This window comes from Idiotropiscis lumnitzeri, chromosome 7 (genome assembly GCF_059441095.1).
Source record: "Idiotropiscis lumnitzeri isolate Australia: NSW breed Sydney's pygmy pipehorse chromosome 7, RoL_Ilum_1.0, whole genome shotgun sequence".
NCBI classification, from domain to species: Eukaryota; Metazoa; Chordata; class Actinopteri; order Syngnathiformes; family Syngnathidae; genus Idiotropiscis; species Idiotropiscis lumnitzeri.
The window spans coordinates 15,712,214-15,726,694 of record NC_142397.1 but is presented as its reverse complement, the minus strand read 5'-3'; the positions used below and the strand labels follow the sequence as shown (position 1 = coordinate 15,726,694).

The 14,481-nt window shown below is 40.1% G+C and overlaps 1 protein-coding gene across 1 annotated transcript; it reads right to left on the bottom strand.

The window, feature by feature from the left end:
- Positions 1-572: 572 nt before the first annotated feature.
- Positions 573-13,956, bottom strand: blmh (bleomycin hydrolase). The gene is made up of 12 exons (XM_088301264.1): positions 13,795-13,956; positions 12,079-12,276; positions 11,125-11,234; positions 10,854-10,995; positions 9,315-9,403; positions 9,131-9,223; positions 5,844-5,999; positions 5,591-5,749; positions 5,451-5,518; positions 4,581-4,698; positions 4,317-4,383; positions 573-1,802 (listed from the first exon to the last, which is right to left on the bottom strand). The coding sequence occupies exons 1-12, from the start codon at positions 13,802-13,804 to the stop codon at positions 1,654-1,656; spliced, it is 1,359 nt and encodes a 452-aa protein (XP_088157390.1). The 5' UTR covers positions 13,805-13,956; the 3' UTR covers positions 573-1,653.
- Between the last annotated feature and the right edge of the window lie 525 nt (positions 13,957-14,481).

Below are 14,481 nucleotides of genomic sequence, written 5' to 3'. Positions count from 1 at the left end.
TCCTATTTTGACTAAGTATACTTTGGCACAGACATATTTTCAAATGTAGGGAGTAAAATCCAAGTAATCGGAAAAATGAATACGCAAATACAGCTACTTGAAAAATCCACCTAAGTAGCGTGACAGAGTGGTTGTACTTTGCCACTTCACAGCACTGCATTTGTTTATTTCTGACATTTCTCAGCTATTATCTAAATTCCCCTTCACAGGATTAACAAAGTATCCGCCAATGTATCAAAAGATCATTGGCAGTCCAGAAGGCGGGTGCTGTTTCGTCACTGTGACGTGCTAGCGAAAGTCTGAACATCAGGCCTCTTAAGTGGCACTTGATCGAATGAGTTGAAATAAATGTTTCCTGTTTTTGGCGTTTCTCAGAAAGGAGATCATATATTACGGCACTCTTACTTAGCTCGTTATTATTTTGGCCCTGTTATCGTCACGGCGCAGCTGTGGAGAAAGATTATGCAAATTTCAGGCAGGCGTAAAGACAATTTTGTGTATGCCACACCTCTGACTGAATCTTGTGAACTCTTCAAGGCCTAAATAATTTCCAAAAGACAAGACACTAGGAGTCTGTTAAAAATGGATGTTTATTCTTATCTAGACCATTGGCATGTTTTCAGAGAAACATGGAGGGCATGGATTTAAAATGTCTACACATCCCTGTTTAAATGCCATTTTTTGGTGATATATGATACAAAGATCGAAACCTTTTTCACCCCAAATTTGACCTGTAACGTGTGTAACCCAAATAGGACCTGTCATGACTTTCTTTTGACAATGACTTCCAGCCACTCTTCCACAAAGGCCAGATTTGTGGAATGCACGACTTGGAGGAGGCGCTGCATCTCCTCCAGAGTGAGTGACCATGGGCCTCTTGGCTGCTTCTCTGACTAGTGCTCTCCTTCCACACTCTGTCAGTTTAGCTGGACAGCCGTACATTGCTAGGTTTGAAGTTGTTTGAGGAAAGTATATTCGGATTTGTGATTGTTGTTGCTGTTTGACTTTCGGCTTCGAAGGTCACGAAATATGAAAACGTTCAAGGGGTATGAATTCATTTTTAAAGGACTCTACACTTCGCGATTTGCAGGAATTTCTGGCACGTACTGAATGTTAAATACAGCTGTGGGCAAACTACGTCCCGGGGCCACATGCGGCCCATTAAATGTTTTAATACGGCCCGCCGAAAATAAATGAATAAACCTTGTTAATGTTTTATTTTCTAATTACTGTAGTTTTTCAAAGACACGCATATTGATGTAATGCTTCTGTTCAATTTAAAATTAAATGGATTTTTTTCTCAAATGAGGTGAGGTAACCAAAACACTCCATCCATCTACAAAAAAATTTGGCCCCCCCTGGTGTGATACATGTTTTAAGGCGGAGGGAATCATGAACCGTTTCAAATACAAGACAATACAAGCAAAAAAGCTTTAGCCTTCTGCTGGAAAGCAAAAATGTCATAAAAGTTCCAGGTTATGGGTTACATTACATTAATCCTGGTCTCATCTTTTTAGAGTAACAAAAGCTGGCATTTGGACAGGTCGCCTGTAGACTTTTTATAGCCAATCAATCCGAGGTTAAAAAATAGACTGGCAAGAGGGCGAAGTCAAAGAAAAGAGAGGTTGATGTTCAAAAGATGGGCATCAACACTTAAGCCAGGGAACCCATTGGGTCCCAGGCAGCAAGTTTAACAGGTTCTTGATTCATGACTTCCAGGACATCAGGAGAGAGAAACTTTTTGTCGACTACCACCTCGTAAACATACTCTGAGAACCAATCATCTGTCATGATGAGGTGACCTGCAGGGAAACAGAAGCAAACAACGTCAAAATAGGGCACCTGTGCGATGATCAATTGGGCGCTGGATCGATTGACCTTTGGTCAGAGTTGCTCTTCGTTAAGCTACTTTATTTTACATTATAAGAGAGGAAAAGTGCTTCAACTTTACAGCTGTGGAGGTTTGTGAATTTTGAGTTATACAAATATCAGTGACTGCAAGGCGATGGTAATTCAAAACAATGTATCAGGATGGTGCATGGGTTTCGTCTTGAGGCGCTCATCCAAGTACGCAAATTCCACTTGGAACGTTGCCTTGGTTGTCTTGATGCAAACCAATTGGAACCAGCATGTTGGGTGGCACATGGATGTGTGCGTTGGACGTCATTATTTGTTTTGAGGGAAAGACCAACTGTTTATTCTCACAGCAGAGGGAGGTTTGAGGTAGCCATTTTGCTTAGCTCACAACTACAAATGAGACAAAATAAGCCAAAAGAGATAATACAAAAAATCACAGCCTTGTTCACTTCGGGGACATTCTGTGCTGCCATCGTCAATAATCAAAAGTTGGCTTTCTGCGTTTTGGGTTGAATTAGTAGGGTTTAATTGTTATTGTTTTCCCCAATGCATTTCAATGGGCGGCAATTACACATGAATTTCGGCTATTCGTGGGCCGGGCTGGTCCCAATCCCCCGCTATCAAAATAAAGAAGTTGTTTGGTGCATCTTCTGATCTGTTTTTTTTTTTTTTTTTTGGCATTGGTGATCGGTACCAAAATCCTGAATGAAGACGAAACTAAAAATGCCAAATTATAGCATCACTTGGAATTAGTGAAAACAACATCAACAAATCCAAAACAAGATTTCATTCTACAAGAAAGTAAACGCAGCAAAAGAAAATAAGACAGCGGAGCAAAATACTGCAGCAAAAAATGTGTCAGGCTCTCATCTAACGGTGACTGTTTTTTAATTATTAATTAATTGTTTTTTTTAAATAATATCAGGCGGTGCATATGTCATGCTATGCCAAGCTTGAACCAGAAATGGACATATTAGATTCCGTACATTTGATTGTGAGCATGTTAAAGGAAAAAATAAGAACTACTTCATATTATGTTATATTTTCAGTCCTGTTAGGAGAAAGGATCAGTTAACATCTTCCATATACAAATACTGTCGATTGTTTTATTCTATCAGAAGGCAGTACAAGTGCAGAAAAACATGCAGAAAAAATTACAGAGTCCCCTTGAAGCTAACATCCCATCAAATTAAAAATTATTATGATAACACAAAGCGCTGCCAAGCTTTGCTCCAAAATTATGCAAAAGTATAAGCAATTGCAGATGTGTGAGCTTTAATATGGGAGGGACAAGCAAAGTTAAACTTCTCCTGAGACAATCCTCAGAGATTATTAAAAGGCATCAAGGGAGATGATAACCTTGTAAATATACTCCACAGCCTTAACTTCCTATTTATTCATTGACTGTCTTCCAAAATAAGCTCTCATCTCGCAGTAAATGTCTTTGCTTTTATCCCCTCACTGGAACCTGTACAATCATGTGGCCCAACTCATTCAGACCCCCAAACCTCCCCACATCTATTTCCCCCTTATCTTTCATCAACAAGACAAGCCCCTAGGTTCCCAAGAGAACTACACTTCAGCACAAACATTTGTTGTCAAAGTTTTATTAATCTGGCTGCTGAAAGGGTGGCGCTCATGGCTTTCCTCATTTGCGCGTGTTTATGAATGTTCATGTTTTCCCAAACAGTCACTGGATTGTAGGTTCAGACAAATATTGTCAAAATGACTTTTACGCTCTGTATACGCGGCACTGTACCGTATGTGTTTGTTGCCTGATGACGCATGAACAAATTTGCCGTGGAATGCTAAGCCAAGATACAAAGAAGATAATAGGGCTCACTGGACGATAAGCCACAGGGGATGAAAGGATGAATGAATAACAACAGCAAGACAATAAATTCTGGTGTGGTGGTGTGAAGGAGCATTTGGGTTGCGCGGCATTATCTTGGCCAAAATGGCACATAAGGCTTGATTTAATTGAGGATTTACAGCTGGGAAACATCTTGTAGGGCGCTCGGAAATAAAGTCACACATGGACAACGTGGACTCCCTGTAAATTGACTTTGAGCAAGCAGAGAGGAACATGTTGAAAGTCAACCCCCACCCACGTTACCCTCACTTTGGTTTAATTTGACTCAAATACAGCAATAAATGTCTTTCATGAGAAACATGACGTCTTTGCGGGTTAGGTGCTGCTATTTTGGTCAGCAACCAAGTTCAAATGAGTTTAGCAGTTACTTCTTTTACATATTAACATCATCATATATCAACCGAGATCATTACAATTGAACTCTATGATTGTTCATTTTGCGGGAAATATAAATTTGTTTGAACTGGCTGACACCGTCAGCAATTAATACTGTACTAGGAAGGAGATTGAACAAATACTACATATTTATTGCGTGAAAGAAACCATCATCATCTTCATCAGACCAAAAAGTAAGACACTTGGTTACCTTTGTTCCCATGGTCATCTCCCCAGGAATTTTCCACCCTCCACTTTGCATAACCCTCTTTTCCATCCTGAGAGAATCCGAAAGAGAAGACAATGAAGAGATTAGCACTAAGCTGAGAACATGTGACAGAAAGTTTGCTGACAGCTAATGTCATTTCAAGGGGACACTGACAGCACAATGAAGAACGGCAGCCAATGAAAAAAAGAGTAAAAATAAATGCAATAAACCACAGCCGGCCTCACAGATGTATTTGTGTGCGCCTACCTTGTCCGTGACAGCAGTGAGAACCATGGCGTGGGTCATGAGAGAGTCTCCACATACCAGGCGTTCTGCCTTAGTGAGGTTCTTTACCGAAACTCCAAATACCAACTCATGGTTGAAGCTGCAAAGATAAAAACACATTTATGAAGAATGACGTCCTAGGATGCTCACAACAAAATACGTGTTGTGTCTGAGCCATTTCCCTCTGCACAAAAAAAAACAATTGAATCCAGTAAACCCCCCTCATATCTGCAGATCGGCATTCACAAATTCACATATTGACATTTTTTTTTCAACCCCTTTTTTTAGCCACTCTTTTTGTGGGATCTTGTTGCCAAGGAACTATGCTGAAGTGTGACGATGAGCCTAATTTAGACAAAGGTAGTGCTTTGCCATCATCCCATATGTTATTAACAGCCACAGGAATAAAAGCTGATCTTCTGCATCAGAAATGTGGCATAAAGCTGCCTCAGTTCAGTGGGTAGATATCAGTATGGCGCCAGTAACTCAGACATACGGCGGTGCACCTGAAGGGAAAGGATTAGAATTGTTCTGGTGTGGAAAGACAAATTGCCTCATACAGTAAGAAGAGGTCTGGTCTGGTCTTGTCATGCAAAGCTTTGACGTAGTACAAACACCACGGTGAGGCAACATCGTCAAATTGAAGTAGTCTGGTTTACTGTTAGATTAGTTTTCCGCGTTAGTGCATGCCTCTTGATCTTGCATAGTTCAACTTTCAAAATCAAAACGATTCACTTTAGTATTTTTAGTTTATCTTCACCTATACCCAGAGAAAAATGGATGCATAGCTAAATATTTTCAACATGCATCACTTTGAAGCAGTACATAGCACAGGACCAGCATAAAACTCACACATTCATGTCGTTAATGCCCAGCTTGCCATGGAAATGTTTGTCAACGTCACAGCCAAACCACACAGCCTAAAAGAAAAATATGTTAACGTGTTTAAACCGAGACAATTAACGTGCACGTTATGGCTCATTCCCACTTACTTCTCCATCCTTTATGGACTCTGCAGCAGCCTTTTTGAGAAGCTGGATGGGCTGATTGTTGTAGAGGGTCTGGCGACCTTTAACCATGTTACCGAGGTACTCCACACTGTACAGCTTCCCGTAAGGGTTTTGGGGTCGAGGGTCATTCACAAGGCAGATCTGACATCAACAAAGAATGGATTTTAGAGAGTGAACATCTCCCAAAATTAACAAAAACAAAACAAAACTGTACTAGTAGTATGGTCCCACATACTTTTTCCTGCATGTTGTATAGAGGTTTTACGTGCACCCTGTAAAACTCCTGGGGGGTGAGTGGTCCTATGCGGTGGAAGTTCTTATCCTTGTCCCTGTACTCCCAACAGATAGTCTCAGGCGGGCTGCCGAGACAAACGCTGGTCACCCGGAAAACCTTCACGGCAAACACACAGATGGGACATCAATATAACCAGAAGATGTCATTGTAGTATCGTGTGACGCATGGCTCCGTGTTCAAGTAGTTCACTCGAAGGATGTTTTCATTTTTTCAATCCCTTTGGATCATATTTTAATCAGATGAACATCTTGAACCTGGGTTTCGACCCTAAAAATACAATACTCGACCACCATTGCTACTAATCCCGCCAAGTTTAGCTCCTTTTTCTTCCCATATCACTTCCCTCCCTACAGCCATTTCTCTCATTTCCCTTTTTGCACTCTGCAACCTTTCTTCCTGCTGTCCAAAAGAATGATTTCCTGTGAGCTAAATTGGACTGTTTGGACTAGGCTGTCTGTTAACCCTTCTAACCTCCGCTGAAGCTCTCTGGAATTTCCACTTGTGCTTTGCACCTCTCCCGTCCTGTTTTTCTTCTCCCCCAGACCGAATATATGCAACTGAAATCCAGAATGATAACAAGAGACTGTACAATTAAGAAGCATGGATCATTCCATTGGTGGGAGAAACTTAAAGATAAACGGTAGGCTATACACAGTGGTAACTTGATTTAAGAGGGACTGAACTTGTGAGTTTTCCATGATATAACCAATAGCCCGGACATCTTGTTGATCTTGAATTGCATGCACAATTTAAAGTTCAGAGTGCAGGATGGTGGCAGCAAACTCCATATTATACAATACAACTTTATTGATATAGCGCATTTCACAACTCATAATCAATCCATTAATCACAGTTTCTACTCTTGCATTTTCCACTTTGAAAATCACATTCAGTATGTCCACTCCAAACCAAAGAAGAATTAAACTCATTGAAGAAATGGTAGCATCAACACGCAGGATTCATTTAGTCTTTGAGAAAATAGCTGTAAAAATAAAGTAAATGATTCTGCTAAATCACAAGTAATGAAGCAGAAGGCTGGTATCCATTGGTCCACTTTGAACTGCAGCTGGGTTATGTGCGGATGACGTCCAATCCTAGATAAGAAACCAATTTAAACATGAAAACATGTACTGTATGTGTGCGGACTGTTGAATGCCAACATTTCTATTATTTAAATCAGTCCACATGTGGCGTGTGACTGCATGAGGTGACACCATTCAACAGTGGCAAAGATGGAGAGTGGCTGATTTGGTGAATCCAATTAAATTTTACAGAGTGTGGAGTGGATAGTGGGTTGTGTCGTCAGAAAGGTTGTGTTTCTTACGTTCTGCTCTTGAATAGTAAAGTGAGGGATGCTGATAAAAAAAATATATATATATGGTGCCTTTAGTGCGATCAGAGTTAGAAATACAACACAAGGGATCCATGTATCCTATGTGCTTGTCATTCGCGAGTATGTAATGTAAGACATGATGAACACCAAGCACAGCCGCAGCCACTTGAACAGGTGCGTGGGCAGCATCACTTTAATGCTCTCCAAAGCAAGACTGACGTGGCACTTTGATGTTGTGAACCATGTGTTCCCAATGTTGCAAATATATGACTCCGCCACCTAGCACACACTTGCACAGGAGAATGTTCTCAAACCAAACAAATAAACCTTGAATAACATCCACATGAGAAGAAAAAAAATAATACTGGCTTGGATTACTTTTACTCAATGACTCATGAACTAGGAAGACACTAAATACTGCTAAGGCTCAAAACTTACCGACTACAAATGGAAAACCGTGTACAGCATTGGATGTTAATGACTTTTTTTGTATGATACACATCAAATGTACTTGTACTATAATCATGTTATCAAACTCATTCTTTTAACATGAGCAAATTCTCCATTGCAGCTGGCCTTGAGTGAAGAGTGTTTCGCAAAACAAACCATTTCCAGGTGGACAAACAACCACTGACTACAATCAGGCCCACCTCATTAGACAAGCAACACTTTGTTTGCAACTTTTGCCGTTACAAAAAGTGAGCGTGTGTGTTTTAACAAACAAACCCGAAGCAAAACTGGCACAAACAAAGGCTACTGCATTGGGAACATGTTTCAATTGGGAGACTGATTGAATGAAAACCTGATGTGCTAGGGAAAAAAAAAAAAATAAGTTAAGCTGCAGCTGATTAACATAAATTTGTAAAAATCTCCTGACCTGTTTAATTGTTTTAATGTAGGCATTTTTAAGACTTGCTTGTAGGCTACCAAAGACACCACCCTCAGTTAACTATTATATAACAGCCCCCTCTTCTGGTCAACATGCATCATTGCTCTGGTGGGATTCAGCTCCTGGATTCTTGGGCGCATGAGTACATAAATGATTACAAATATGCATCAGGATAGAAAAAGGCCCAGGGACAAGTCAGGCAAATGAAACCAGTAGGAAAAACTCAACTCGAGTTCTCACTGATACCACTAGTACTTCTAATACATGAAACTGTTATTAAACCAATGACACATTGGATTTTTCCACAAATGAAAGTGAATGTGTAAAGTGTGTATTTGCATGAAATATGGTAATAGAGAAAGTCAACATACCACCCAAATTGAGTTAATGAATAAATGTATAATTAGAGATGGGTAATTCGGCTCGGTACGAAACTGACACCAGTACTGAATTTTTGAAAACTTTACTTTCAACAAGCTCCATCAATAACCGTTCTGTTTACGGCCTTTGAGAAATTACTCAAATAAAATGTTGGTAGCAACACACTAATAATGCACTCTAACCATGAACATAAACCTTATAAACATACATACTGAGAGAAATTGCATCATAATGGACGAATGAGAGGGTTGAAAATTTGACATAGATGCAGTTCTTAGAAAAAAAATGTAAAAAAAAAAAACAAAAAACACTCTATCAGACATGCGTGCCATTTACTTCCTTATAGTTAAACAAGAAGAGGCAAAGGCAGCCTTTTACTCTATATCTTGAAATAAGGATAACGGAATATGGTATCCGTACTTACCCATCTATAATCTATACTTATCATATGGACAAGAAAAAAGTTGTAGCATAGCCTCTTGAAATGGATCGTACTATTATCTTTTTAAGTGTCATATCGCCGACATTCACCTTGTTTTAACTGTAACTACGCCTTCTTAATTTGTATTCTAAAATAAATGTTCCACAAAATAACAGGGCTATCAAAACAGACAAAGTAGGTACCTCCTCTATCATGGCGTGGATGGCGTCGGAGATTTCCGATTGCGTTGCGTCACTGTCAACCATGTTCCTCAGTTTGAAGCAGTATTCTCTAAGCTGTGAGACACAATTGGACAAACGCAAAAGTCATGAGTTCCAAGGGCAATTTCAAGAGTTGTTGGTGGTCTTAAACTGAATACATGCACACCTTATGATTGAGAATGCTATTCATTCTGCGGGAAGCTTCTGAGCTGTGTGCCTCTGGGAAGCATTTCTTTGGGATGACACCGTACTTTTCTGGATAAAAGAAAACATATTACATACATACAAGGTTTATATTCAGACATTTTAGTACAGCCGTGTGACTGATTCTCTCTGGGAGAGATGAGTATGGACAGGATCCGCATGAGCTCGTGAGACAGAAGACTTGAGTTATGGAGACAAATCTAGAGCTGGTCTGACATGTGCAAAGGAGGGAAAATAGATTTGTAAAAGTATGATGGAATGAGAGCCGCCGGGCAGGCGGAGAGGATGAAGACTGAAGAGGAAGTTTACGTATGCGGGGCCTCATGGACAAAGGTAAGCGAACACACTTTTCCACACTCACGTTCAGATGCATCATGAGTGAAAAGTGGTGGTCTACAGCAACAACTTGGCTGTTGTACGCATGTATGTTTTTCTTACTCAAGAGTAATTGGAGAGTCATTATAAATAAAGATGGGGAGTGGCAGGTGCAGTGGTGTACAAAGTACAGTTTCCCATGCACCCGAAAGGTTTATCTGTGGAAATTTTTACTATTGCAGCGTCCACCCAAATCGAGGATCAAACTCACGCAGCAACGACTTCTCTGGTTTGGGAGCGCAGAGCGCTAACCGCTGAGCTAAATATTCCAGGTAGCCATTAAAGAGCCACACCCCATGACATTGTGCAGAAGATAATGTTTTATTTTTGTTCATTTACCAGTGTCTCCATCTCACATTTTGTGAAGTTCCACCTATTCCATTGGTGATTTATGTCTTGTCAATCTGATTATCTGATCACGCCGAGTGATTCATTCCACTGGCAGGCATAGTCTATAGTAATTAACATTTTTATATAAGGGCATGTGGAGGGAGGAGTCTGGTACTTTATTTCCGCATTGATTGAGATTCATGAAAGGAATGTGCAGAGATTCATGCATCTAGATTTTTTTTCGGGATTTGGCCATGTTTTAGTACAAAAACCACACAAGTCTTTGCAAATGCGGATGAGGAGTTTCAAAGGACTGGAAAGGATGGAAGAGGACGATTCACTGCGGCGAACCCTGAATATGGTTAAGCCCAAAGGGAAAGAGAAGCACAGTCTAAACAAATTTCATGTTTGGATGTGTTCTCACAATTGTAAAAATCAAAGCTACGATATCATGTTGCATGCATCAGTGACTGTGTTATGTAAAGGAAACTAATGGTAGGAGTTTTTTTTTTATTTTAAGGCGTGCCACCTTTCTTTTAAAACGAGAAGCATATACTGTCAATCTAGGAAGATAAGCGTCTGTAAGGGTAGACTTTCCATAATGTCCCTTTATGTTAAGCAGATTGTTTAAAAATACTTTTAGAAATGTTTGAAACATTTCTATTTTTGTAAGAAATCCAGTTAATTTCCCAAAATTAATGTATTTGTCTGAATATCTATCCAAAACTACAAGTGCCACACTTAATACAATTTCACTAAAAGTAACTTCATGCTGCGACTATGCAATGCAACTAACCAATGAGATTGACCAACATATCCCACTGTCCGCCATCATTAGCTGGATTGGAGAGAAGGAATTGAAGCAGACGTCCATCCATTGGCTCCTTCCTCTGTGCCGTCTCCACATAGGCATGAAGGAAGAAGTAAGACCGCTCAATCTGCCGAGAAAATACAGAAGGACCACAAAAAAGTGTGATACTATAATAGCGAAAGAACGTTTGCCCCAGAGGTGCATTATCCTGTCATAATATGGAGAAAATGAAAATGCATGCATGTCAAAATCTCACCTTATCCCAGAAGAAGAGGTAGGATTGGCTAAATTCAAACTCCTCTATGTTGAACTTCTTCATGAAGGGAAGTCGAATGACATTGAGACATGAAAAGATCCAACACCTTCCTGATAAAAAAAAAAAAAGTATACAGGTATGTTAGTTTGGACCTGATGCAAACACAAATCCAATTACCTCACATAATACTGATACACAAATGTCAGCTACAAAGTCTGAATAAAAATGTACTAAATTATACATTGGCGTATTTATTCAAACATTTTTTTTCTTATGATAAATGATTGATTTACAGAAAAAAACTACAGTCAAGTGTCTAACTAAATGCCTGCATATTATGAAATTCATGTATGTTGTTCAGATCAGCAAGCATTAAGAGATTGTCAAAGTGTATTGGGGGCTAAGTTATGTGACATCAGAGATACGTACTGGAAGTGGGAAAGAGGAAAAATGTGATGATGACCAGGCTCATGGAAATGGAGTGTCGTGCATTGTTGTGGTGTCAGACTGAAAAAAAGTGTGATGCAAATCTCCAGCGCTACTATTCATTTGAATGTCCGTCATATGTTCAACTTGGGGGTGAGTACAAAATTATTGTTAGTACACAAGAGTGAACATTTTTAATACGTGTATGACTATTAAAAACATTAAAACGCGTGATGCATGAGCGACGCAACTTCAACAGCCCTTCTGCTCCTCATTCCTCTATGATATGCAACAACAAAATTAATAGGGAGTATACAATTGAAATGGAGTTATGTTTATTGATTGTGTTTGATTGCTTTCTCACGTTGATGATAAAAAAGAATGTTGCAATGCATTTCATGCCCAGCTAACAAAGCTTTAACAAAGGGCAAAGATTTGACATGGAAAGGTTTACTTCAATTTCACTTATCTCAAGCCATCCATGTGAATAAAACAAAAACCCAGATAAGAATAGAATGGAATATCTACCTGAGCTTTTTTGGTTAGTGACAGGCTTGCCCTCTGTGGGGATAGCATGCTGAAAGATGTGTACTGTATCCCGGACTGTTTGCCGGTGTAGGCAAACTTCCAGCGGGTCGATGCAGGTTGACACATTCTGGGCTAACAGGTAGCGGGGCTCTGCCTGCATGCGCTTCAGAAAGGTGGCAACGTTCTCCTGACTGAGACCTGGAAAGGCAACAAGGGGAGAACATAAAGTCTGTTATCAAAATGCTTTAAACAAAAAAAAAATAATTGAAGAACACATTACGTTAGAGAGGCTTCACAAGAGTGATGTTGTATAATGAGGAGGAGGTGTTTCTCGATATTCAAAAACCCCGTACTCGTGAACACTTAAGGGATGCACACTCTCCACTTAAGGTCTACTTTAGGATCACTCATGCACTCAGACGTCATAACATGGAAAATGTCCAGTCAATAGTCATAAACATCACTGCTCAATTACATCTTGCAAATATCTGGTGGTTGTGATATCCTAACTCTATACAGAGACTGTGATGGATATTAAGACATACACAGAAAAAAATTATAACTTGAAGCTTCATTAAAAAGGAATGCCTAGCAAAGCATGGAACCACTATAAACAGATGATTGACGACAATATCAATGTAGCACAACGGTAGCGTAGGGGCTAATATAAGACAATGTGTTGAGCGGCTCTATGTAGAGGAACACCAAGATAGCCACTGGAAAGGGAGGAAGGTTGCACAGATACACATTGTACAATTAAAGATGGAAGGGGAACATTGACTAATCATGCATGCTGCCAAGGGTATGTCCACCTGTCAGCTGTATTCTGTTAATGACCAGCGACGAAATATGAAGCACAATCAGAGCATGCACTTTTATTCCCCATCATAAAAACTACAAAAACAACATTTACATCTAAGTTGTTTGGAACGGCGAGAGGTCAAGTACATGGCTGCAGAGTGACTTGCAATTTTCACAAACACATATTTGCCATCACATCCATATGATGGCCACAATATATAGCAAAACGTGAAATAAAGGGATTTATTTGCTATTTTTCTTGGTCAATTCTGAATGGGATAAGCTGGTCACCGTAATGTGCACATGTGCTTTACAAAGGTGAATTAAAACACACACACACTTAGTATGCATCCATGCAGGCTAAAAAAAAAAAGCTAAGCTCATGCTCAGAAAGAAAAACACATTTATAAATGAGGGTGACGCCACATGATCAAGTAGAGGGCCCGTAAACAAGGCAAACTTCTTTAGTAAATTGAAATTAATTCTGAAGGCACCTTATCAAAACACCCAGGTACCTCAATTCGTTTTCAGGGGATGCGTTAGTAACAACAAAAGATGACTAATGTGTTTTCACGCATGATTATATTCAGGTACGTCTGAGGTACATAATCAGGAATGCCAAAGTATTTTGTTCATTTCATATAGATTGACAGCTATAGCACATGCGATACAAGTACAATAGTAACAAACGCTAGCTATTTATAACAGTTCTCGTCGTTAACTACGATATATGAGCCGGCGCGGGTTTTTAAAATGATATGTGTACCTTGCCGATACAAAGCTGTGAACCTAACTATGACAAAGCTGGACGGACAAGCTAGCTCGAGGAATGCTAATTTAGCCGATTAGCTTCCCAGTTGTCATGCTGTCAAGCCAGTCGGCGGCTTCATCAGCACGCAAAGGCGAAAAACCTACCCGCTTCCATATCTTCTTGAAGAGTGAGGGTGATTCGCGCTTAAAAAAACTAAACAAAATAAAAATAAAATCACCGGTTCTTTGTTGACTTACGTCAACGAGAAGGAAGGGTGCGCTTGTTTGTGTTATACCGGCTTTTCTTTGACGTGGAGGTGGGCGGAGTTTAAAATGCCCGTCTGCTACCCGCCCCTTCCCGGCACGCCGTTTGTTAAACGCCATTCTCTCAAATCCTGCTGGTCCAGCCTGGGCCAGTGGTGAAAGAAATTAATGAAATAAACCATTTGCTATTGGACATACTTTGTTTTCTACATTTGTATACCCCGTGGCACAGTGGATGACTGGTTAGCACAATGGCCTCACTGTGCGGAGATGCAGGGTTCGAGTCCAGCTCCGGCCTTCCTGTATGGAGTTTGTATGTTCTCCCCGTACCTACGTGGGTTTTCTCCGGGAAGTCCAGTTTTCTCCCACATTCCAAAGACATGCATGTCAGGGTGATTGGAGTCTCTAAATTGCCTACGATCTGAAGACAGCTGGGACAGGCTCCAGCACACCTGTGACCCTCTTGAGGACAAGTGGTTTAGCTAATGGATGAATGGAGTTTTAATAAGTTCCATCACCAAGCTTGTAATCTCGTATTATTTGTACTGTATATCATATTTAACTTGTTTTTTCCATTAGTGCATGGAG